Here is a 25642-nt window from a genome sequence, read left to right as displayed (position 1 = left end):
GGTAAAGGCATGTGTATGTGTCTCTGTGCGTATACGGCCACCAACACAATGTTTCAATCTACTATTGATTGCCGACCTTTTTCGTATATAGTTTACATCAAAATGATGAAGTTGCCACCGCCGTCAGAGCTACCCATGTTTCTTTGTCTAGGAAACAGGTGGCCACCACCACCAATTAACTCTCTACCTACCATACATGTGTCCACTTATTCAATTGGCAGACCACCTCCAGGGTTTCCTAAGAATCTAATTGTCTGATGTCCCTGCAAAGAGATTGATTCTAAAGGGTAAAGGCATGTGTATGTGTCTCTGTGCGTATACGGCCACCAACACAATGTTTCAATCTACTATTGATTGCCGACCTTTTTCGTATATAGTTTACATCAAAATGATGAAGTTGCCACCGCCGTCAGAGCTACCCATGTTTCTTTGTCTAGGAAACAGGTGGCCACCACCACCAATTAACTCTCTACCTACCATTTTTCTAATTTGGTTTTCACAAATTTTTTTACACATAAAAAAGTCGTGTAAATCCAATATGTTGTTAAACCACTTTATTCTAAGTCAATATATGCATTACCACTCATGCATGTCGCATTAATCAATTTTCACGTTAAACATCATTATTCTCTACCACACATATATTCAGATGCTTTTGAATCTCTTGTCCGATAGTGTTTGCTTTTTTTTATAATAGTCGTCTATAGCATTGAGAAGTCTATCTTGACATTTTTTTTTTTAGGTAATGAAAGTCAATTATGACATGCTGTTGTGAATGAGCTTAGCCCCAAAGACACTCGTAGAGGAATCAAACCTTGCTTTTTTTGCGTGCGTTTAGATCAAAGTTTTGTTAATTTGTTTGTTTAGTGAGAGCGGATAAAAGTACAATTATACATTCAAAAAAAAAATTAAAAGCTACGAAATTAACTAATAAAATATGTTAACTCTTAAAAAAGAAAAAAGAAAAAAAGGTTAAAAACCAAACCCTACAGATAACTTTTACCTCAACAACATTAACTTATGTAGAAATGAAACCTTGCTTCTTAATCAACATTATGAAGCTACCCTACCATCTGCAAAGGATGTCGGTATCCAAAAGTTTAACCTTGAACAATCCCTTTCCCTCTGCTGCGGCTTGTCAAGGATGCTTGTTTCTTGTAGGGATTTTTGACAGGTTGAATTCTCTCATGTTCGTAGCCAAAGTAATAGACTAACATGCATGCGTTAGGTATATTGATGATTTTTCTACTTGAATTGAAGAGAATTCTTATTTCTTAGAGCAAACACTTATCTCGGATGTGACCTCTATTTCAAACTATGAATAAAGTTTTCAGTCTTCCCATTAAAAAAAACATTAGCTTTAATTTGCTAGCATCTGGATCCTTACCAGTGGTATTATACCGGAGTTGAATCCCCTACTACTCTTACCTTTAACCCAAAAAAAAAAAAAACTAACACCAATTCTCTCTGTATGGTAGGGAATCTTTAATGATAAGGTTGGTGGTTGCAACAAACAGTCAAACACTGGTAGGGGCAATCACAAAAGTGACTCAATGGTCAATGCATCAAATATACTCTCAAGGCATATGCGTATGCTTGGAACTTTCGCCTTTGGCATACACAGTTACACACGCATCGCAAGGCCTTGATATACATGCTTACATGGATCTCTCCACTTTGAGTATATTATGTCTCTCATCCATTCCCTAGTTAATTACTGCATCAATCCCTCCAGATATACATGCTATGAGTGTGCTTGTCAACTTGATTATGCAAATCAAGACTCCTTATTACCACTAATTTCTTTTTAGTGTCTCAGCACTTTTGAACAATGTGCTCTCACTCACTTCCTGAACTCAATCATGCAACCCACCAGTCCACCACACACCAATATGGCATTCGATCTTCCTGTAGTCAATCCATATCTAATTTGTTCTCTATTTGATTTTACTTTCCTTCCAAGCTCAAGTTGCCTTAAACAATTAGTAATAGCCGCCCCAAATTATGTGGAGATAAATAAATTTGGATTGTGAATAGGTTGTGGAGGAATCTACTAATATGAGTCCTACACTAATCAAATACATACGTACTCAATCAATCTTCACTGTATAAGTGATTACAAGGAAGCATAATTATAATTAGTCCATTTAGGATATAGCAAACGTACTTAGTAATTTCTTCAGTCACTGATAAATTGTACTAGAGCTATCTTAGTAATGTCATTTGACATAAGGATACTGCTACGCAACACAGGTATTTATTAATTATTATAGAGTATAAGGGAGTTAAGGCTAGCACTTTTTTTTTTTTTTATTGCCACTTTCTCAATTTATTATTTAAACAACAAATGCAAAAAGAAAAAATAAGCATAAAGAAAAAAAGTTTTTTTTTTTTTTTTTTGGAGAAGAAATACCTCGAACTTGTATTAAAAACTTAGACATAATCAACAATGAGAACATCATAAAGGTGTGGAGAAATATGCTCCATCCACTTTGATAAACCTCTAACATATCTTGCATGTAGGGACAAAGTTAGGAATTTTACTTTTGGCGGGGTGGGGGAGAGGGAGGGAGAGGGGCAAGGCAAAGCTATTATATTAGCTTTTATCAGTTCTCTTTTAGGCCCATGCCCACTACTAACATCACTTTTTTTTTTTTTTTTCTTTTTTACCTTTAACTAACAATTAGTCATATCAACATGTGAAATTTTTTATATCTATAAACTTTCTTTTATATATATATATATATCATGCATTATTTTTCAAAAAAGGAAAAAGAAAAGTGTTTCAATTAACTTGGAAGTATGTATAATAGTGCAAATTTTTTATTAGAAATTTTTAATCAATGTAATTCTTATTAGTACCCAAAATACTAATAAAACCAAACAACCAATTGATCATTTTAAGGAAATTTTTTTCCCTTGAGTTTTTACTATTCCTTTAAACAGTAATAAGTCCATACCATTCATAGTAATAAAATATAATTAGGCTAGACTACATTGCAAGAACAAGTATTATTAATAGAAATTAAATATAACAAAATAACTGTTAGCAAGCATAAAATATATTGAATCTAAATTAAACCAAATTAGATTACTACAGTGAAAAAATAAATTCAAGATCACTTTTGTACCTCTCAAATATATAGAAATTTAACTTAATAAAAAAATCTCAAATCATAAGCATAAGATTAGTAAATAAAGATTGAACTATAATAGAAATGAAAAGGCAAAACAAGAATTGTGTACCTCTCAAAATTCACTTACTTTCGTATTATAAAATTATTTGTTAAGGAATTTTTTTTTTCTCAGGATAGCTATTTTAAGGAAGAACTTTAATGAAGTGAAATTGAAGAGAATGTGAGAATACTAAGGGCTTGTTTGGTTAAAAAAAATGGTCACTCATCACTTAATTTTCGTCACTCATCACTAATCACTTAAAATACTCTAACTCCTTACACTCCACCCATTTGGCACCATCACTCACTTGTCATCACTCAATATTTTTCAACTGTTTGTGGACCCCATACCTATCACTTGGTGCATCTTTTACTTTCTTTTTTTCTTTTTTTCCTTTAACCCCCAATACCCAAACTCACCGAATCCAATGAAAGGAAAAAAAAAATCACCGAACCCAGTGAGAAAAAGAAAAGGGAGTCAAAAGTTGCGGTTGACTTGACTAGTGGGTCCCTCAATGTATGTTTAATTACGAAAATGCCATTGAAAACAGAGTTATGGAAACTGAAAACACCTAAAATGTGTTTTCAATTTCCATAACTCATTATTCAAAAATTAGAGAATTGAGTGATGAAACAATAATCCAAAACTCATCCAAACAAATGCTCATCCGTGAGACCCACACGATTTAGATGATGGAAATAGAAAATTTAGTGATATCACTCAAAACTCATCCCATCCAAGTGATTAACAGTTTTTGGGTGACTGGAAGGAAAAAAAATATAAAGTATTTTGGGAAAAGATCAACTAAAAAGCTAGTAAAAATATGGGTGGCTGATATGCTGAGAGAGAGATGGGGAAAAACTAATTGGCAAAAGATAAAAATATGTAAAAAACCTATGGGGGCAAAAACAAGTTGGGGAGGCCAAATCTTGTGCAGGGGTGGCCAACTCATGAAAAGACTTAATTGGGATATTAGTTTTACCTACTCTAAAGCATTTAAAAAAAAAAAAAAATTGGTTTGGGGGGCCATCGCCCCCAATTGATACACACTATTCCGTCCTACTTGCATGTTTAGCTAGACTATGAGTTACAGGGTTAGATATTATTGAAAGTAATAATAGAGGGTTTAGCAAAAAGTAGGAGTTGACCAAAGGAGGCAAATGACTCTTCTTCACTTTTAAAGCCCTTGATTACAGTCTCTGAATCTCCCTCAAGAATAATAGAAGAGAAGCCGAGTTCTGGAGCGAAGTGAATGGCCTTCACCACTGCCAGAGCTTCAACATCATCTATAGAGGGAGGAAGAATAACTTTCTAGGAAAGAGAAGCTAAAGCCCTCCCTTGACTGTCACAAACAATGACTCCCAGGCCTGCTTCTCTCGACTCTCTGAACATTGCTCCATTAAAATTAACTTTAACCAAGGGAGCTGTAGAAGGTAACCATCGAACCCTGGGGAAGAAGGAATGTGTCAAATAAAATCTGCTAAAGCTTGAGTGGCCAAAGGGAGGACTTGCGAGATAGGATAGTCCTTAGAGGTTGTTCTGATATGGTTTCTACAGTGCCAAACTGTCCACACCAACATAGCAAATAGTTCTAGATTTTTTTTCTTTCACTGTTGGCATAGTGGAATAGATCACTAAACTTAGGAAAAATTCTGGATTGCCGAAACAACCAATCTGGGGTTGAATTCCAAATAGGCGATAGAGTAAGGTAATCCCACAATGCATGCATCACATCCTTAGAAGATTGTTTACAATGATCACACTTGTCTTCGGTTAGAACTCTGCATCTGCATAAATTATTAAATTCCATTTGACATTCCTTACTTTGTTAGATACTGTGAGTCCCCAAATGTCCTTCCACACATCCTGATGTTGCATCTGATTGCCTTGTACCCGATTATTTATGGAATTTTCCTTAGCAAGGAAATTATATCCAGACTTGACTGAGTAAACTCGCATAGAGGAATGCTTGATATCAACTCAACTTCAAGAGGTGCAAATAAACCATTGAGTAGATCAATATCCGGACTAGTAAGAGCACTCACCTTAGTTTCTTCAAATCCAGCTACCAGAGGTGACTTACATGTTTTTGAAGCATTGAAAATCAACACAACAATAAAGAATATTTTGTTGGTTTGAAGTGGATTAGAATTCTCTAGATTTATTTAGGTTAATTAGGCCATGTAATTTTTAAAATCTTGCCTATTTATCGTTGAACAAGTAGATTGGATTTTGTGATGTTATCAATAATTAAACAATTATATTTAGTAGTAGTACTATTTGAGTATACATATTTAAATTTAAATTGGATTCTGTGATGTTATCAATAACTAAACAAATACATTTAGTAGTACTATTCGAGTATAGTGAATCAGATTTTGTTGTTATCAACAATTTAACAACAATTTAAAATTGTTGATAACAACAACAAAATCTGATTCACTTATTTTACTATGGATTGTTAGGATTTTAATGTAAGTGGGGGTAGCTTTTTTGGTGAACATCTTATCTTAGTAGGCAAGTATAAAATTGGATGCAAAAAGAGCATATATCAGAACTTCTGATTCAGAAGTTTACCTAAACAAAGTGAAAGTAGTTGTATTAGTGAACCCTGGGCCATTACTAGTGACAAAGTTATTGGGCTTTAACAAAGCAGCACAGCTATTCCTTAAAATGTGTAAGAGAAAACCCAGCCTAGCAAAAAGAAAAACAGGCCATCAAAGCCCATATAGAAAAACTTTTACTAACTAGTAGTAAGAGCTAAGAGTAGAGGCATGGGCTAAGGAAAAAGGATCAAACATAAAAAAAAAAATGGCAAGCACCGACTGGTCCCAGATCAGACCGGACCAGACCAGACCAGACCAGACCATGTAGTATTTACATAAATAAAAAATGGGTTAAAACTAAAAAACGAATCCAGAATCCGGGACTAGGAACTAGGAACTAGGTAAAAGGATAGATACATAGGAAAGAGTGCGTTGACGACGAAGGACAAAAAATTTGAGCCAAAAAAAAAAAAAAAAAAAATAAAAAAAAAAAAAACCACAACAACAACAGCAACAACAATAATACTAGAATCCCAGTTCAGATCTATCTGTCTTTGACTGTATTAGTATTTCGGAGAAGAAGAAGAAAAGAAGGGAAATTTCCTTTTGAATGAATCCTCTCAAAATCAAATCATGTAACGTTAAAAGATTTGATTTTGAGAGGTATAATGGCGTATAGAAGGAAGCAACAACAGCAACAGGGAATAACATCATCATCATCATCGTCTTCGTTATCAAGACATTCCCCCATTTTTCTGGAAGACGAGGAGGATGAGGACATTGATGCTGAACCACAAAAACAACCACAACATCATCAAAGAATTCACAAGCCTCAGCTTCAGCCTCAGGCTCAGGCTCAGGCTCAGGCTCAATCTCCGGCATCTCTAGCGGCAAAGGCTATAAGAGCATCTTCGGCCCACCGTGACTCTTCCCTCTCCTCTGCTTATGGTTATGGCCACTCTTCTCCTCTCTCTCCTTCCACTTCCTCTTCCTCTTCTCGCTCTCCCAACCCCACCAGATCTTCTCCTCCAGTCTCCCTCCAGGTGCGTTTTCTCTTATCTTTTGGTTACAGCTCTACTGATATAAATGTGTTTGTTTAGTTTGTGTTGTTGTTGGTGTGTCACATCACTCTGAACTCAAAGAGAGCTCTACAAAAGCATTATTGCCCTTTTGTGTGTGTGTGTGTGTGTGTGTGGGTGTTTTACTATTTGGGTTTCTTTTTTATGTGCCAATTGTGTTGTGTTATTTGTAAATGTAGGATTCCAAGCCTTATGAGTATACATCAATGAAAAGTATGAATGAATCCAAACATGGGTTTTGGGGTGTTTTGGCTAGAAAAGCTAAAGCCATTCTTGATGAGGATACTGAACCCCAACATTTTGAAACGCCTGAAAGGAAAAGGTCTCCCATGTCTGCAGCTACACCCACAATAGGCAAGGTGAGCTTTTCAGTATTGTATTTGTATTCCCCACCCCACCCCCCCCCCCCCCCCCCCCCCCCCCCCCCCCCAAAAAAAAAAAAAAAAAACAATCTAGAAGGAAAATGGTCCAAAATGGTGAAAATATTTTATGATTATTCTTAACTGTAATTAGCTGCTCAACTTAGGAAAGCTTATATTACATGTTAGTTCATCATACTTGACCAATCACTATATATTGAAGATTGCAGTTTCCCAAAACTTTGTGGTTGGATCCCTGTATGTCTGCGGACTTGTAATGTGTGATGCTATTTGTATTTGTTTGTCCTATTTGCAGTATGAAAATTCAATTCACTCGGATGAGAGACGGCAAAACACAGATGGTCCTGCGCGACAGAAGGGGTTGGGTGCCATTGCATCTTCTCTTAATTATATTGGTGGCACCATTGGTAATGCCTTAGAGGTTAGTTTCATTCCTTAGGGCCGTAGTAGTTGCAAATTTTCCTGCTATTTATGCCATTTTCTGAAGCATGAAGTATAATCTATGTTTGTTTGGTGATAATGAATATCTCTCTCTCTCTCACTCTCTTTCTTTCTAGGCAAGCATTCATCATTATGCAAATTTCTCCACTTGTTCCACTTATACATCTATCGTTACATCCGTAAACTGCTCAATAATCAGATTTTGTACCAATTCTATCATTTGAATTAATGCTGTTTCAATTTTCAGGAGGGTCTTACTATCGTGGAAAGTCGGACTGCAGACATCATTCAAGAAACTCGCAAGCATATGAAGAAAAAGCCTGGTGGCTCTGAGGCACAGAATCAGGTGCCAAACCGTAGTAATGCATGGCAACAACCACAGACGCAACCCCATATGCAAACTGACCAAGGACTTCAACTGAAGGCATCTCGCGACGTAAGGTGGCAACCTTGTATCACTGGTTCATACAATAGAAATACTTGAGTTTGTTAGTTTCTTGAAAATTTGTGCAATTTTTTTCTTCTGGCCCTAGAAGCAGCTCTAGAGGTTGGCTCTTTGTACGGACATGTTAACCTTGATTTGTTTAATTGATATGCAACAAGTCCTATTTGTCTCACATTAGGTTTTCTGTATTTTGTGCCCCCTTCCGTATATAGAGTAACCTGCACTTACAGTGAGCAATTTTTATTTTATTTTTAAATTCTAGAACCCAATTAACTGCTCTACTGAGTTTATTCATATCAGCTTTCTTTGCTCCCCTAGATCTCATACATAAGCTGTATGTTACTTTAAAGTGGCAAAGGAGAGAAGGAAAATAGATTAGAGGAGGGTTTTGGAACTTTGAAATTATTTCCAGGATAACAAGGGCATGCTAATTGTCTTGATGTTATAACATAGTATTTATACTGAGATCTTAATTTGCTCTTTGGTTTTCATTACAGGTTGCCATGGCAATGGCTGCAAAAGCAAAGCTTCTTCTTCGGGAGTTGAAGACTGTCAAAGCAGATCTGGCTTTTGCAAAGGAGCGATGTGCTCAGCTGGAGGAAGAAAATAAAATTCTTCGGGAGAATCGTGAAAGGGGAAGCAACCCAGAAGATGATGATTTGGTATGCATTTTTTCCCCTTTATTCTAGGATTTTCTTTCCTTTTAGTTTTCCTTTTCCTTTTCCATTTCCATTTTTTAATTTATTGAGGCAATCTTGAAGGTGGTGATCTGAAACTATTTTCTTCTCTTCTTATGTTTTTATTCTTTTGATAAATTATACACAACCGCCCCCCATTTAAATTATATTTTTAAAGAACCACTTAATGCTTTAGATATTAAAAGTTGCTGTTCTGTTACCAACAATTATCATCATCAGTCAAGTTCTCTATTAGTGCTCAAAACCCAAAATTCTCACCAAAATAAGATCGCATGTCATCATTTAATGACTTCTTGGTATAAGATTAACCAAAAAACTTATGCATACCTCGAAATTCATATTATAATCAGGCAATAAATTTTATTTTCCAAATCTCTAGGCAGTCTTTTCCAAAGATAATGATAGATGAGGCGGATGCATGCAACTACCCTCTTTCCATTTTTTTAATATAAGCGTAATATCACTGCCATTTTTTGTACTTAAAGCTGTACTGTTCCCTTTAATGCAGTGCTTTATGTATTAACATGTTTCAAACCATAATTGTTGATGGAGTCATTGAAACCTGTTTGTTGGGGAAAATAATAATAGAAAGAAGAAAGGAAGCAATTGATTTAAATGTTACCAATGGCTTGTAAATGCACACCTCAGGATAATTTGATTTCATTGAGAGATAAACCAGTGGTTCTTTCCCATTTTGCAAGCAAGATTCTAGGATTAGCCCCCCTTTCTTTTGGATAACATATTTACATATGTAGCATTCTTGATTGCCTCCACATAGGGCAAATTTGGTTAAATCTTTTTGCAGTACATCACTTGGTACATGACTTTGAAACCCTGTAACTTGATTGTTAACCTTTTTTTTTCCTAAGACAAAGGTTCCATTAAACTAAAAGGAAGCCAAATCCATACTCCCTGCACCCAAAACAGAGTGAGGCAAGCAAGAAATATTACAACAGAAACTTGGGTTGTGGCATGAGCAACTAAATTTAACTCCCTTTTAACTCAATTGTTAACCTAGTTGCTCAAACAACTCATGTTTGCGTTTGCAATCCATTTTTAGTTGTTATTTCTATTAGTAGGCAACATTCTGTTGAAGCATTTTGCTATTGGTGCATCAAATAATTCTGAATTCTGATGCCCATATTTCTATTCCAGATACGGCTTCAACTTGAAACACTTCTGGCAGAGAAGGCCAGATTGGCCCATGAAAACTCAGTCTATGCACGTGAGAATCGCTTCCTAAGGGAGGTTGTTGAATACCACCAGCTCACTATGCAGGATGTTGTATACTTGGATGAGGGCACTGAACAGGTCACTGAAGTCTACCCCATCTTGGGAACCTCAGGGTCGAATCTTAACTCTGTTTCCTCAGCACCGACTCCACAACCGCCTCCTGGGGCTGTCTGCAAGTGACGGAAGACCACGCTGAGCTGGAAGGTCATCTTCCCAAATGCCACATAAACAAGCTTGTACAACTGCATTAGAATTGCAAAAGATATTATAAATGCTTATCTTTAATTGGGAATGTCTTGTATTCCATGTTTCAACAAAGGTTTAACAATGTGATTTTCTTGTTTTTAAATATTATTATGATTATTATTGTTAGTCTTGCCCATTGCCAGGCTGATAAGAACTATTAAGAAGTAAATTTTATTCCTTTTATTATTAGCTTTTAGGCTTGTCACCTATGAACTATGATAGTCACTACAGTGGTTCTTTCTGAAAGCTTATCCTGTGCTTTCTTTCAAATTGGGTTGTAGATTCTTGGGACTGTTCCAATCAGCGAGATTTTGTGCACAATTTCCAGAGTTGAAGATCAGATATAAATAGAATCTGCATATTCAAGTATAAAGAATAAATGATGAATGTTTTGCCCGGAGACACAGTGAGACGTTTTACTTATACACATATTTAAAGTTAATAATATATGAACAAGAATGTCTCTGTGGTTAACATATATTATTTGGCCTGGGGATTATATCCACCTCATAGATACAACTTATGAACGAATGCTGCCACCTTTAGTACCTCTTCTCAACTAACAGCAGTGGTGGAAAGAATGGAATTATAAGCTACAGCAGTGCACCAAGAATATAATATTTGGCAATGATCTTTCATTTCCAAAGCAATTCTTTACTTCTTTTATCTTCTTTAGCAAGTAGATCTTAAAATAACTGGACAGACAAACTAGTTGATCCATCACCGTAAGATTTGATATCTGCTGCTTTAACCAAGACCCTGCACAATGGGCATGTCCTTTCTCGCTCAAACCTGAAAACATGGTAAAATAAACTCCCTGTAAGAACTCAAGCAAAAACAAACATGTATAATCAATCTGTATGAAGTTTGGTACCCAACAGCACAAGCAAGCAACAAACATGCATACATAAATTCTTTTCAAGTAGACAGCATTTTTTTTCCATAGTACTTTACAGTGCCGCAGCCACCATTTGAAGGAGGAAAAAAATAGTAGCAAGTGATGTGATTGGAATTGTAGCTTCACTATTGGATATTCATTTTCGGTTAGATAGTAAACCAATTATCATCAAGCAGTTTGTTGAACACCGCTGCTAAGACATGAGGGAGTATAGCAGATGGAATACAAGTAAACGACTGAAAGGCTCCGAGTCTACAATGCACGCACAAATAGAATAACAGCAATTAACAAGAGAATTCAAGGCTAAACTTATCAGCATTGAAGGCTACATGTAACTATAAGATGTTGACAACAAACTAGTTAAAACATCACCATAAGATTGATGTGCAATAAGAACATGTCATTCAACCCAAAAATGATGTTTTTTTTTTTAAAGATAATTACAACATGTTGCTAACCCCACAACTCGAACCATTTCCCCTCTAGACCTCCAAACACTTTGTGTATGGGGAGGTGCCAATTTAGCTACAAGGCCTTTGACAACCCAAAAATGATGTTGATAAATCATCCAAAATCAAATTACTCTAATGATAGTTAAAGAAAATAGATTTTGCATAGCCAGAGACCATTATGATATGCAGGTTTTGGAACCTTGATCTTTAATAGTAAAATATAAGGATTTGGACAAATTTTCACTAAACTATAAAAGAAACCATTTCATAGAAACCAGGACTCAAATCCTTCAAATATAAGACATTAAACATATAGCCTATTGAGAACTAGACAAATGTAAAAGGTTTTAGACACTGAATTTCTCATTATTTAAGGTTCTATAAAACCACAAATCAGTTATTTCTGGTTCAAAAAATTGATCCAGTATTTAATCAAGTATATTGTGTACAACAAAGTGAAAAAACTCAAGCAGATACAGAAATCAAAAAAACAAATTTAACTCCCCCCCCCCCCCCCCCTTCAAAAAGCAATCCACCCAAGTAGAATTAATAAACAATAACATTCACATTATATAACTGTGCCTTTATCCTATATATATTCATGACTAGTGCTGTGGCTAAGATACTACATTCAATCAAGGGATAAATTATCAGATTAACATCTAAACGCATAGAACAGCAATATGGTAATAAGTATGGATTAAAAAAACTATATTCCTAATTTGTATAGAGAGACTGGAGTTAAAAATATGACCATTCTGATACACATTCTTCGCAGAATATGTGTTTACAGCGAAGCAAAATTGGAGCATGCATCTTTTCCTGGCAGATAGCACAGAGATCCCCTGCTGCATTGACCTACAGTTAAATTAATGACAACTTAGAACGTGTCAATACCTCTGATGAAACAAATGAAAGAAGAATAAGAAAATCATGGCACCAGGCACTGTCCATGGTGGTCATCTTATAAGTTAAAGTGAATGAGAGAGAGAATTATATCCACTAAAGTCTCTGTCTAAGGACAAGAACGAGAAGGATATTATCTGTGTGCAATTTAAAGGAGATCATCTCAGCGCCACCCCACCCACCCCCCCCCCCCCCCCCAAAACAACTCTTTGCCGTTTTAAAAACTAAGGATTGAACTAAAATGAATACTCTGTAGTTGCAATGATCCCTTAAAAATATTACTCCAATATAAAGGAAATAACATATTTGGAAGATTACCATATGCTTACCTTTTATTAATAATTATCTCTTCTCAATTGTGTTATTTATTGAGAAATGCAGATAGACCAACTGACCTGTTCTGCTGTGGCATATGAGCCGTAATGCATCTCCTTACGGCTTAAGGCCTTCAATGCAGCAAAGAAGGGGTGGACCTTGAATTCCATATCATTAAGTAATAATATAAGATAATACTATCAAAATTCTGTGGCCTTTTGAGGAGTTCTTATAAGAAGAGCAGAAGAAAGCATGAGAGAGTTCATATAGATGGGATTACGTATATGAAGAAAATCATACCTTCTCTATAATTGATTTAAACTTGAGGGTTAAATACAACCCTGTTGTTAAGGAAGAAACAATGCTTCCATATCCTTTATTTAAAAAGAAGCGATACCAAACAGGTGTAGGCAACAAGGCACGGTACAGCAGCAAGGTATACTCAACAAGAGTTAGCATTTGACCCTGGATAAACGGAGGCCTTCAACAGTCACTAGAATTTAACACATCAAAAGAAGAAAATGAGAAGTAGTTCATGGAGAGCACTGGCTAAATGTAACATAAGTAACCTGTTTACGGTAGTCACGGCCTCTGCAATTCTTGTAATATATCAAAAGCATACATTTGAGGGCCATTGCTGCCTGCCGCACCATAATGTCTGAAAAGACAACCATTATTGAGACCTCAGTTGAAACAAAATATATGGCATTCAGTTGAATGGATCAATGCACAAAATGTCTAGAAGTAGAGGTATATTTGTTCGCCATTCTTGAAGAAAGTATCAATTAATATTACATAAGCTAATTTTCAAAAGAAGGTCTATTCAAACCCAGCTAGATCATACACTGATACACATAACATAACAAGCATACCAAGGTCTATCATTATATGGGTATAGGATTTATGTCCACCATTCAAGGAAGAAAAGCAGCTAGAAACAAACAGAACATGATATGGGACCATTTTTTAATCTCAATTCAAAATCATAATAGCAGAAAAGGTTAAATGTACCATTAGTATATATTTTCATCTAATTTCCTGGTTTATTACAATGGAGCACGGAATTATAAGAAACGAATAACCAAGTCATAAGTTTATAGAAATCTTCATAGATATAGATAGCTAAGTGATTCAAAGGCAAATTTAAGATTTGTTAGTCAAAAAGCAATAAAAAAAAGTGATCCGCTGAATTACATACGATACATACCATTCACTGTGATGATGAATATAGCGTGCAAAAAGGGAGGTACTGCTTTTGGGGGAAGTAAAACCAAGGGGTATAGGAGATCAGTATCTCGAAGCCACAAATAAATAAAAACCACTTGAAGCATAAATACCAGAGCGATGCTGACAACCACAGAGGTTTTCCTCTCCTCCTGTGAAAGTGGAACCATCAAATCAAAAACTTTAAACCAAGAAAAATTTTAAAAAATAAAAAAAGGAACAACCGAGTAATAAACTGAATGCGTATAACAGAGAACCTTAAGAGCAGTCTGCTTTTTAAGAATATCATTGGATTTGAACATGATAGCAGCGATCGAAATAACAACAGCAAAACCTGAAGTTGATGCACAACATTAGATCATAATGGTCATTTGAAAGAGAAGTGAGACATTAATAAATACCTTTGAGATGCTGACGAATGAAGACGACCAAAAGAAGCAAAGAATAAGGGAGGATCTCCTCAACCCACTTGGCCAAATGCTGAAGATCATATCTGCTACTGCTACTGCTACTGCTTCTCCCGGAATTAGTAAGATCATCCGGTGACCCATTTCCGGCATCTGATGCAGATTGTTCATGTTCTGAATGAGCCATGAAATGCTCTGCCTCTGACTCTGTTGCACCAACAATTCTGATAGAGAGCTCTTCCTCCTCTTCATCCTCGTCCTCGATTTGATCAGCTGTTTCCTGAGAATCAGACATGATAACTGATCTTCTGCCTCCTAGTAAACCAGAATTTTCAAACAAGGATGTTAATGGACTCTGTACGAAATTCAAAACCGCCACTCGAAACCCGAATCTTCGAAGTCCAATGCCACTACTGTCACTACTACTACTACTATTCCCAGAAGAAGAAGAAGAAGAACTGTTGGCAGTGGCAGTCACGGGTGTCTCCATTCAAGATCAAATCTTTATTTCTCTCTGAGTTCTGGTTTAATCAAATCTAGTAGGCTAATTTAATGGGTGATGATGATCTATGATTTTCATGAAATGTGATTGTTGAGCTTAATCACAGTCATTCCGTATTCAGTGCACTGATTGTAATCACGTATCTTGGCCTAGCCATTAATGCCTCTGCGGAGTCTCTTTCTGTGTGCGTCTCTCTCTCTCTCTCTCTCTCTCTCTATATCTGCTTTCAGCTTTTTTTTTTTTTGAGAAAGACTGCTTTCAGCTAATACGCGTATTCCTTAATAAATTCATACCAAGAAAAAAAAAAAAAAAAACTAATTGATAGATCCATTTGCTCCTAATCAAGTAATAATAATTGAAAACTATGGTTTTACTTTATAGAAAAAACCTGGACAAAGAAACCTGCAATGGGGTACTTTAATTGCGGTAGATGAATGATGATACTATAGAATCAAAAAGATATTTGATATAAAAAAAGTGAAAAACAGATAGTGAGGGCGTGAGGCAGAGTGGTCCAAAATCAATGAGACAGCTAAGAGTATTTCGTTATTTCTATTCAAAATATAGACTATCCTAGATATCCTTTATTACTTGATATGTTTATTTTTAAAATTTAAACACCCATCGATCTTTGAGATCAGATGAGATCCCTTACCATTTTTGAAAAAGCTGTTTGTTTTAGAAGAAAATTTTCCCACCATACATCTAAATTGGCGGGAGTACTTATTTATAACAGAGTTTGTTCCCTGAGAAAATAGTTCAGACTTCAAACACAATCTCTCATCCCAAAAAATTGTTCAAACACAATCTCTATTTTTTTTTTCTTTTTTTTTTTTTTCTTTTTTGGTGAATGAAACACAATCAAATCAATATGACACGTATTCATTAAAAAAAAAAAAAAATCAAATATCGGCACCCATTTTATTAGGCTCCCTTTCTTTTCATTTAAGATTTTTTTTTTTTTTTTAAATTTGGAAATGCTATATGACAAGATCCACGAAATTATCAAAACACCTTCACAACAAATTATAAATGGTAAATTGTTATAGATTTTAATTTGAACTTATCATTAAAATTATTATTTTTGCCCACCAATAATAACATGTATAATCGTAACAACTTATCACTTATAATTTGTTGTAAAAATGTTGAAAAAATATTACTAATATAACATTTCTCTTTTTCTAAACCTTAGAAGAAAAAAAAAAAAAACCTTTTTCATTGAAGAACTTTTTTTTTCCCCATTTAAGACCTAGTGCTATGATTGTCACCAAAAAAAAAAAAAAAAACTAGGGCCACCATCATTATAGTGCGAAATGGCAAAAATGTCACTCAAAATGCAACTACTGTTTTTTTTTTTTTTTTTTTCAGGTACCACGTAACAAGTACTCAAGTTTACCTAAAAATAGAAAAATGAAAACGTAAATTGCAATAATCACATGAAAACAATGTCGCCTTTAGTTTTTTTAATTCTCGTTGGCATTGCTTAGGTATGAGGTAATGAGGTTTAAAAATCACTTGCCGACAAAAATTGTCCATTATATTAATCAGAATAGAGAAATGTACCATCGCTCCCAAGTTGAGCAATCATCGATCAATATCAAATGGAAGATCTTGACCAAGAAGCTGTTCAACCACAAAGCCTTTCTTTTGCTATAATTGTATCAGTATGTATGAGCATGACTACTATATTGTCGATTATCAAAAAAAAAAAAAAAAAAAAAAAAAAAAGACTACTGTATTGTCAAAAAAGAGGACCACTTATACGATCATACTACTGATCATAAAAATGAAAAAGACAGATTTAAATGACAGATTATTATAGCTCATAAGTCATAATGATATTCTACCATTTTTTTTGTTTTTGGGTAATTAAGATAGTCTTTCATTAGAACTATAGTGATAGTAAAGTCTTTGATGGTTGAATAAGAGATTTGGAGTTCAATCTCCACTTACATCAAAAACTAATTAGTGCATTAGTTTGATGATAAAGAGCTATCATTAAGAGCAAATGTCATAGGTTGAAACACTCTTTTATATATATATATATATAAATAAAAAAATAAAAAAACTATAGCGGCAGTAATCACTTCATTTCCTCAAGACTGTGCAAAAGCATGAATAGTTAAAGAGTTATCTCATAATGGAACCGCCAATCAGATAACCAACTTGTTGGAGCATTGATTGCTTTGTTCATATTATTTGTCTAGCAAAATTTCTCAAGGTGCAACTGCAAAGTGCAAACAGTGAAAATAAAATAGTCTTCTCTTAAGCAAAGTTTGGCATAGAATTGTGCTATGCTTATTAGATGTCTATTAAACCTATGGGCTATGGCTTAAGTGAAGGCTCAATAAGAATCTTTTTTAGGTGGTTATTAATAGCATTTATATTAGTCTGATAAAATGACATAAGGACAAATTTTGCACAACTAACTACAAAATCATCCCCAAACAAGAAGTGACATTTCTAGTGATGTTCACTTGGTAGCATATCTGATTAATCAAGATACCAGACAATGAGATAGAGGTAAACCTTCAATATTGTTTGAACCTCCCATAGTAAATAAAATCCTAAACACCCATCTATCTCATCAAACCATGAATGACCAAGTATTCTGGTGTCTTACTCCTTCAGGTGAGTTTTCAGTGAAATCCGCTTATAATGCTATAAGAGGGCTGAATCTTCCAAGCCACCCCCACATGCTCAGTAAAGATTGGAAAGATTTATGGAAGCTAAAAGTAAATGCCAAACTTAAAAACCTTTTGTGGAAAATGTGTTGGAACATTCTTCCAACTTGTTCTATTCTTAACGGTTATTTTAACATTTCTTCTTTAAATTGTTTTTTGTGTAATAATGCCCTTGAAACTATTGAGCATTTGTTTTTGTAGTGTGATTGGGCTGTTCAGCTTTGGTTATTAGCCCCATGGCCTATAAATATGAGTAAGTTATCCTCTCTATCTATCTTGGGTTGGATTAAGGTTATTTTAAATCCAAAATCCATGTTGGGGTTTAATGAAGAATCAGTCAAAGGCTTCTAGCTTTATGCTTCCATTCTCTGTGATCATTTATGGATGGCTAGAAATAAAGCTAGAGTATGAAGGAGCAAAATGAGAGACCATCCAAAGATGTGGTTTGGTCTCCCCCTCCAAAGAGCTGGATTAAGCTAAATTTTGATGCTACAATCTGTGAAGAGAAAACCATAGTTGCAGTTGTGGGAAGAGATATAGCTGGCAACCTTTTGTTGGCATAGTCAGAGCAATTTGAGAGTGGAAATTCCCTGCTAAAGGAAGCGAGAGTAGCTTGGTATGCCATGAGGTGTGCTGTGAATGAAGGATTTCAGAATATAATCTTGGAGGGTGATGCTTGGAATGTCATTGAGCCGCTAAAAAAGTTTGATGTAACCCCGCATTGGAGTATCAAGTCTATTCTAGAAGATATTTTGTTCTTTGTTAATAGTTTTTCAAATGTTGAATTTTCTTTTGTTCATAGAAAGGGTAATGTATCTGCACATTTGCTAGCCCAATGGGCAGCTCTTGTAAACTGGTCTGGGCCAGTTCCTATCTCCAATCTGCCTTTTCATGTATCTCAGGCCTTTTTTAGAGATGGGTCCAGGCCCGATCTTTTTGTGTCTCCTCTATATTGGGTTGAGTTTTTTGAGCAATAAAGTTTTTATTTGGCAAAAAAAAAAAAAAAAAAACCTACAAAATCATCCACTTTAACTTATGTATTATTGTGCAAAATACATTTGTAGTAATAGTAACCGTGTAAATATAAATAGCTATAGTTCATATGCAAATTTAGTTTTTAATACTTTTAATTCTTTACTCATATATAGAGTGAGATGATATAAGAGAGTAGTAAAAAATTTATAAAGAAATAATACTTTAATAAAATATAGAGTAAAATAAATAGTTTGATGTGGATTTTGTTTGAAAAGTGGTTAGGTAAAGTAGAAAATTTAGGTTTTTATGCTACAATAGATATAAAAAAAATTTCTACACTAGGAAGTTTTGTTGTTACTCAATTTATTGATTTTTGAAATTGTGTTTGCCCTTCTTGGTCTTTGTAACTGTATTTTAGGGTGTTCATTTTTTATTTAAGGTAGAAAAAAAAATATATTTCAAATTATATATGGAGGGGTGATAGGCTCAATAATATGTATCTATGAGTATATTGGGTTCAAGGCCCAATCCGAGGATGGGCAAAACATTGTTATGGGAGTCCGTGTTAGTGAATGAAGAGGTGAGGTTTGGTCATAAGAGTCCAAGAAGGTGGTTCGAGGATGAATGCCTACTCGGCCGATCAAAGCTGAGGTCCGATGGTGTTGTCTGCCATTCAGGGCAACGTTTCAGGAAGTTCTATTGATAAGGACAAGCATCCTAGAAGCACAGGATAGAGGGAAGCCATATAATATATAAGAGAAAGGTGTTACCTTCACATTGAATGCTCTATAGCTAACTCTCTGGCCACATTAATGAGGAAGTGATACCTGAATAGTAATTTTCAACCTTACAGCTATTCCCCAAAGACTTCAAGAAGGTGCTGATGGGAAAAGGATCAACGCTAACAATCTAATCTACATGTGGAGGGTAGAGATGAAAGGATGAAGATAGTACAAAATAGAAGGGAGGCCCTAAGAGAAGGGGATCGGAGAATTGAGAGAAAAATGCTATAGCACTAAGAAATGTACTTGTAATTAAATTCAAGAAATATATACAAGAATTGATCTCCTCTGATTGTGCTGGGGACAATTTTCTTTAGATAAAATTAGTCTATCTTTACTTTATTGTTATTGGAATCCTCTATAATTGTTACCCAACTTGTTAGAACCTAATTTTCAACTCATTCTTTACAAATTTATTGTATTGGGCTCTTTGGGCCTAGATCCTTTTACATTTTGGGCTTAGGACTCAAATTGTGTCCTTACAATATATAATATTATATTTTTTTCAAGGTCAAGGTGTTCAAATCCTAACCATAACATGGAGCCACCCCTGTATGGCTTACACAATAAGAAATGTTTTTGTATCTTTGGTATCTTATTATTTAGAAACGAAATTTAATCTTATGTGCTCATTATTTATTTATTTTTAATTTTTGAGAAGAAGACAGGAAAATATCATTGATAAAACTCAGTCATAGTCAGTTAGAAGTACATCATTGAGATGTGGAGAAATGATGTAGGAAACAATTTACTATTTAATTATTGTTATTTATAAATTTTGGTATTTGATTTGTAATTTCATTATTTTAGGTTTATGGTTATTTTTCCTTGTTTTCTTTTTCAGTCAAATTTGGTTTCTATTATGGTTAGAAATTAATTAGAGCTTATTTTAAAGTATATTTTCTTGTCTGTCAAGTTTTATGAAACTCTTAAATAGGCCTCAAAGTCTATAAATGTTTTTCAACATTATTGATATTAATAAAAATTTAGACTTTTGTTTATTGTTTCTCTGATGGATTCCATAACCCTTTCTCCTTGTGGATTCAAGGAACTCTCGTGAATTCAATGTTATTTTCAGAAGTAAACGTGTTTTGTTTCTTGTTTTCTAGAAGTACACATGTTCTACTTTTTGATGCTTTTGCATCCCGCATTAGTTGGTGTTAGAGCCTTGACTTTATCCTAGTATGAGACAGTAGCAATTTCAATTACAAAAAACTTAGCAAGTATTACGTAATGTACAACTAGCACTCACAAATATCTTTGCTAGGATGCCATCGTTGGAGCATGGAAATAATAGGGATAACTATTGCGGAGACATAACTCACGGGCAACCTATTAGTAAGCAAATTCCATATAGATTTTATAAAAGAATTGCAAGTTTTAATGATTATTTTTATAAAGAAGATTTTCTTGATTGGTTACTTGATTTAGAGGATTTATTTGACTTTGAGAATATTTATTATGAGAGAAAAGTTAAACTTGTTTTGTATAAACTTAGTGAGTATTGATAATAGCTTAAAAGTACAATATTATCTTAGTTTTGGTAGGCATTATCACATCTATTTTGTGTTTGTTTTCACATTTATATGTTAATTTGAGAGTTTGCAAGTTTTTCCTAAAATATACTCATTACGTGTATTTTTCTCTTGTAGGAGATTTAAACTAATGAGCTAAGCACGCAAACACAAAGCCAAGAAAATCCAAGGGTGAAGATCAATTGAGAAGTGGATTTTGAAGAATTAGTGAGTCAAATATGTGTGTAAACATAAAAGGAAAGAGAGAAATTCATTTGAGCCAAAGATGGAAAAAATCCTGGCATGGAAATATTCTGACCAATTTGGTATTTTGGCCATATCGTTTTACTCCGATATTGGATTGACTTGATTCTTGTAACCACGAAAAGAGGACTTGAAGATCTAAAACTTTTAGGTTTATTAAAACTTCATAATCTGTCGTATTAAAGGCCAAAATTGACTTGGAAGTTGATCCACTGTTGAAAAACGAGAATTGACATTTTATATTTTCCTTTTTAGGAAACATGTGTTTTAGGGTTTTGAATGTTATATATATTAAAGGGATACAAGGGTAGCCACATTTTTGGCTGCTGGGAAACCTTATTTTTCATCAATTTTGAACCAAACAGCCTCTAAAGCTCTTATTGTTACCAATTTTCACAAGGATGAGTTTGAAAACTACACCAAGTAAATTCCTTCACCAGTTTCAATTTATATGTTTATAATTAGATTTGTTGCTAAATGGCTAAATGAAAGTGGGTGGGGAAGCAATTGTGGACTTGATGGAAAAATCATACAGTATTTTAGAAATAAAATAATGCAGTACTCCTTTATCTTACGTGAATAGTGGGTTTCTTCTAAAAAAATAATGGGCCATTCATAATACAAATATAAGAACAAAGTTTATTCATAATACAAATATAAGAACAAAGTTTAACTAAAAAGTTGGTTGTAACCTAAAGTTATAACTTTACTAAATATCTTTTTATTGGAGATGAATTTTGACAAATTTACCATTGGATTACATCTTTTTCTTATATCATCTATGCTTGCAAAATTTCCAGAAAATTAAAGACTAATAGCTATGCTATCAATAAATTGTTTAAATTGCAAGTTTTTGTAATTTGAAATTATGCACAAAATTTAAGCTTATAGATCATATAGTAAATAATATCTGGTTGACACAAAATTTCACATATGTATTAAGAGTGTAAAGAACATGCAATTCAGTGGTTAGATTTTCAAAATATGTAGTAATATTTATTTTATTAAGTAAGGTTGTAGCCTTAGGATACAATCAATTTTGTAACTAAACATTGTATCGAATATAATTAGTGAGATTAATTATTAGTTGAGATGAGGTCCTATAACATTATTGTACTCTCCTGTGTTTGGTTGGAGAAAATCAACATTATTTTCAACATCTAGATTATTGAAAATGTTATAAGATTTCGAATGCTCAAGAATGTAATTGTTCATATATTTGGTTTAATTAAGAATCCTCATAATATAAGATTCTTATTTTTTTTTTAATTCCTAAAAATATTATAGAAATTATTTATTCTTTCCAAAATATCCTTAAATTTATAATATCAAGTATTTTTTTTTTCTTTTTTAGTATCTTCCTATAAATTATAAACAAATAATGAGAAACAAAATACAAACTATAAATTGTGGTCAAAAGTCTTATAACTCAATTGGTTGGCACATTATGATATTTCTAACAAAGACATCCAGACTTCAAATCCCCATTTTCTCTAGCTATCAAATTATCGAAATAAAACATTGGCAATTCTATTAAAACAATAGTCTAACAATTTATGAATTACATGTATAATATAAAAATAATTATTTAAATTATTGTGCTTCATGGCAATCACAACTAGGCTATCCACAGGTTAAGTTTATACCCAACCCAAACTCAACCCAACAAATTCAGGTGGATGAAAACGCAACCCGAAACCGACCCAAAAGATTTGTTCGAATTTGCTGGTTTAGGTCTCGTTGGTTTCGAGTTTTATTGGGCCAGTCTCGGGTTTTATCACCTAGGCCAATATCTTGCCAGATGCAACGAGATCTGGCTGATATCTAGTTAGATCCGTCGATATCTGGCCAAATTCATCAAGATTAGGCTGATCTTTTGTCGGATCTGATGAGAACTAGCCTAGATTTTGTCAGATAACAACAAGATCTCGCCGAATCTAGTCTAAAATACTTGAAAAAATTGCCCCAAAGAGTAAATACTTATAGGCGGGTTGGATTTCACGGGTTTTGAAAGCGAAAACCTGCAACCAACCTGTTGGGGTCAGGTTTAGAGATCTCCGAACTCGTGTTTGACCTCTGGAGTTGTCGAATTGGGTGGCAGCAAGTTAGGCGGGTGGGAGAGCCACTTGGATACCCCTAATCACAATCTCTTGTCATGTTAATTTAAATTTAAATAAAAATATAAATAAATATATATATATATATATTAGCATCCAAATCAATCCCAAACAAATATATAATATATATTAACAGTAATAAAAAAAAGATAATAACATCTAAAATTATCCATTTATTAAAAAATATGTAACTTTTTTGCAAATGTGGATACCCACTACCAACTTTTTTTTTTTTTAATATTTATTGAGTGTAGCTTTGTAGGAATATAGTTACCTTGTGATTTACAAATTACAACTAAATATGAAGGGTTATGTTAACAGGTGCCCTTAGGACAATTGTTAATAAACTATATTAAGAAAATTTTACCACTTTCATGGGAAATATGAAAAGCTGACTAGAAAAATTAAATTTTTTTTTATCAATTTATTATAAAATATTTCTAAAAATAGTTATTAAACTAAAACCCTTAGGCATTTATTAACATTTCCCATATGAGAATATTAGAAAATCTTTTAATCTATGTTGCACGGACACGGACACGAGGATACGGTAATTTTTGAAAAATAAGGACACGACACGGCGATTAAGTAATTAATTAAAATTTATATTTAGGCANAACAGTTTTTTTTTTTTTTTTTTTTTCTATGAAAGCTTAAGAACCTAAGCTAGGGTTAGGGGTGAATCCCCAATGTTGTAAGTTGTCCACTATTCAATCCAAGCATGTTTTTCACGTCTTAATTATTAAAATCAATTGTTCTCTTTTTATAATTGTTTTATTAGATTGATATTTGATTTCTAATTCTTTCATAAGGCTATTCTTGAATCTTCTTATTGTTAGAATAGAGTTTTATAATCTCTCTAATACAACATGGTAATCTTGTTTGATATTACTTTTGCCATAGTATTGCCTCCAGGGTATGCGATGTTCTTGAGTTTTTCTAGCAATTCTAGACTAAATTGTTGGAAAAATTGATGAATATAATCAACCAAAGAGAGTTTTATTAATAAAACTTAATTCTAAATCTTCCAATCAGATAGTTTATGTGTTTACTTACCCGATTGTGTACTAAATTGGATTGATTGTAGATGCTTAACAATATTGGTAGTCAAACCCTAACGCCCTAGTGATTTTAATTATTGAATTTTACCAAACTTTATTTTTCCTAAGTTTTAATCATATTTTTCTACATATTATTGGTGCTTTTGACGTGTTCTTGTTTTCCTTTTCTTGGTGGAACGACAACCTTAGCAACACTACAATTTAAGTTACAAAATTGGACGACATCAAGTATGCCTTACGTTGGTCGGAACGAATACAATTTGATAGAATTAGATGAGGTAAAGACAAAATTCGTTCATGGCCAATAATGAAAAAGATGCTTGCTATCAACTTTTATCCTTCGGATTGTGATAAACTTTTGTCGTATAAGAAACAAGATTATTATTGGCCAGGAAGTTCATACTTGAATTATTTTAAGGAGCCATATATTTTGCCATTAAGAGAAGAATTACATGTTGAAGAAATACTTTTCTTGAATAATGTGTTCAAGTCAAAGAATAAAATATAGAGATTTTTGAGGAAAGTAATGAAGGCCTTATTATAGAAGAAAAACATTAAATCAAGATTGTAGAGGAGAATAATGAAGACCCTATTATAGAGAAAGATCTTTAGGTCGAGATAGTAGAGACCATTAAAGAAGAAATTATAGAGGAAGTTGTCAACGATTTCGAAGAACTAATCACAATCTCTTGTCATGTTAATTTAAATTTAAATAAAAATATAAATAAATATATATATATATATATTAGCATCCAAATCAATCCCAAACAAATATATAATATATATTAACAGTAATAAAAAAAAGATAATAACATCTAAAATTATCCATTTATTAAAAAATATGTAACTTTTTTGCAAATGTGGATACCCACTACCAACTTTTTTTTTTTTTAATATTTATTGAGTGTAGCTTTGTAGGAATATAGTTACCTTGTGATTTACAAATTACAACTAAATATGAAGGGTTATGTTAACAGGTGCCCTTAGGACAATTGTTAATAAACTATATTAAGAAAATTTTACCACTTTCATGGGAAATATGAAAAGCTGACTAGAAAAATTAAATTTTTTTTTATCAATTTATTATAAAATATTTCTAAAAATAGTTATTAAACTAAAACCCTTAGGCATTTATTAACATTTCCCATATGAGAATATTAGAAAATCTTTTAATCTATGTTGCACGGACACGGACACGAGGATACGGTAATTTTTGAAAAATAAGGACACGACACGGCGATTAAGTAATTAATTAAAATTTATATTTAGGCATATTTTTAAATTCTAAAAATA

The 25642-nt window shown here is 33.5% G+C and overlaps 2 protein-coding genes across 2 annotated transcripts; one reads left to right on the top strand and one right to left on the bottom strand.

Moving 5' to 3' along the window:
* Nucleotides 1-6127: 6127 nt before the first annotated feature.
* LOC112007272 (uncharacterized) lies at nt 6128-10434 on the top strand. The gene is made up of 6 exons (XM_065762388.1): nt 6128-6766; nt 6982-7161; nt 7478-7603; nt 7871-8059; nt 8566-8730; nt 9922-10434. Exons 1-6 carry the CDS (start codon nt 6392-6394, stop codon nt 10177-10179), a joined length of 1293 nt encoding a protein of 430 aa, XP_065618460.1. The 5' UTR covers nt 6128-6391; the 3' UTR covers nt 10180-10434.
* A 155-nt stretch (nt 10435-10589) lies between these two features.
* LOC112007257 (uncharacterized) lies at nt 10590-15642 on the bottom strand. Its single transcript, XM_065762389.1, has 8 exons — nt 14442-15642; nt 14298-14374; nt 14024-14192; nt 13386-13474; nt 13117-13281; nt 12897-12974; nt 12350-12453; nt 10590-11037 (listed from the first exon to the last, which is right to left on the bottom strand). The coding sequence occupies exons 1-8, from the start codon at nt 14935-14937 to the stop codon at nt 10932-10934; spliced, it is 1284 nt and encodes a 427-aa protein (XP_065618461.1). The 5' UTR covers nt 14938-15642; the 3' UTR covers nt 10590-10931.
* Between the last annotated feature and the right edge of the window lie 10000 nt (nt 15643-25642).

Source organism: Quercus suber, unplaced genomic scaffold (genome assembly GCF_002906115.3).
Source record: "Quercus suber isolate HL8 unplaced genomic scaffold, Cork oak 2.0 scaffold_456, whole genome shotgun sequence".
Lineage (NCBI taxonomy): Eukaryota > Viridiplantae > Streptophyta > Magnoliopsida > Fagales > Fagaceae > Quercus > Quercus suber.
This window is presented reverse-complemented; position numbering and strand designations above follow the sequence as displayed.

Coding starts and splice junctions, on each gene's coding strand:
- LOC112007272 (XM_065762388.1), top strand. CDS start 6,392: ATGGCGTATAGAAGGAAGCAACAACAGCAACAGGGAATAACATCATCA. Junction 7,162..7,477: donor CTACACCCACAATAGGCAAG/GTGAGCTTTTCA, acceptor TCCTATTTGCAG/TATGAAAATTCAATTCACTC. Junction 8,731..9,921: donor ACCCAGAAGATGATGATTTG/GTATGCATTTTT, acceptor TTTCTATTCCAG/ATACGGCTTCAACTTGAAAC.
- LOC112007257 (XM_065762389.1), bottom strand. CDS start 14,937: ATGGAGACACCCGTGACTGCCACTGCCAACAGTTCTTCTTCTTCTTCT. Junction 14,375..14,441: donor CATTCGTCAGCATCTCAAAG/GTATTTATTAAT, acceptor CATCAACTTCAG/GTTTTGCTGTTGTTATTTCG. Junction 11,038..12,349: donor GAAGAATGTGTATCAGAATG/GTCATATTTTTA, acceptor CCATGTTTTCAG/GTTTGAGCGAGAAAGGACAT.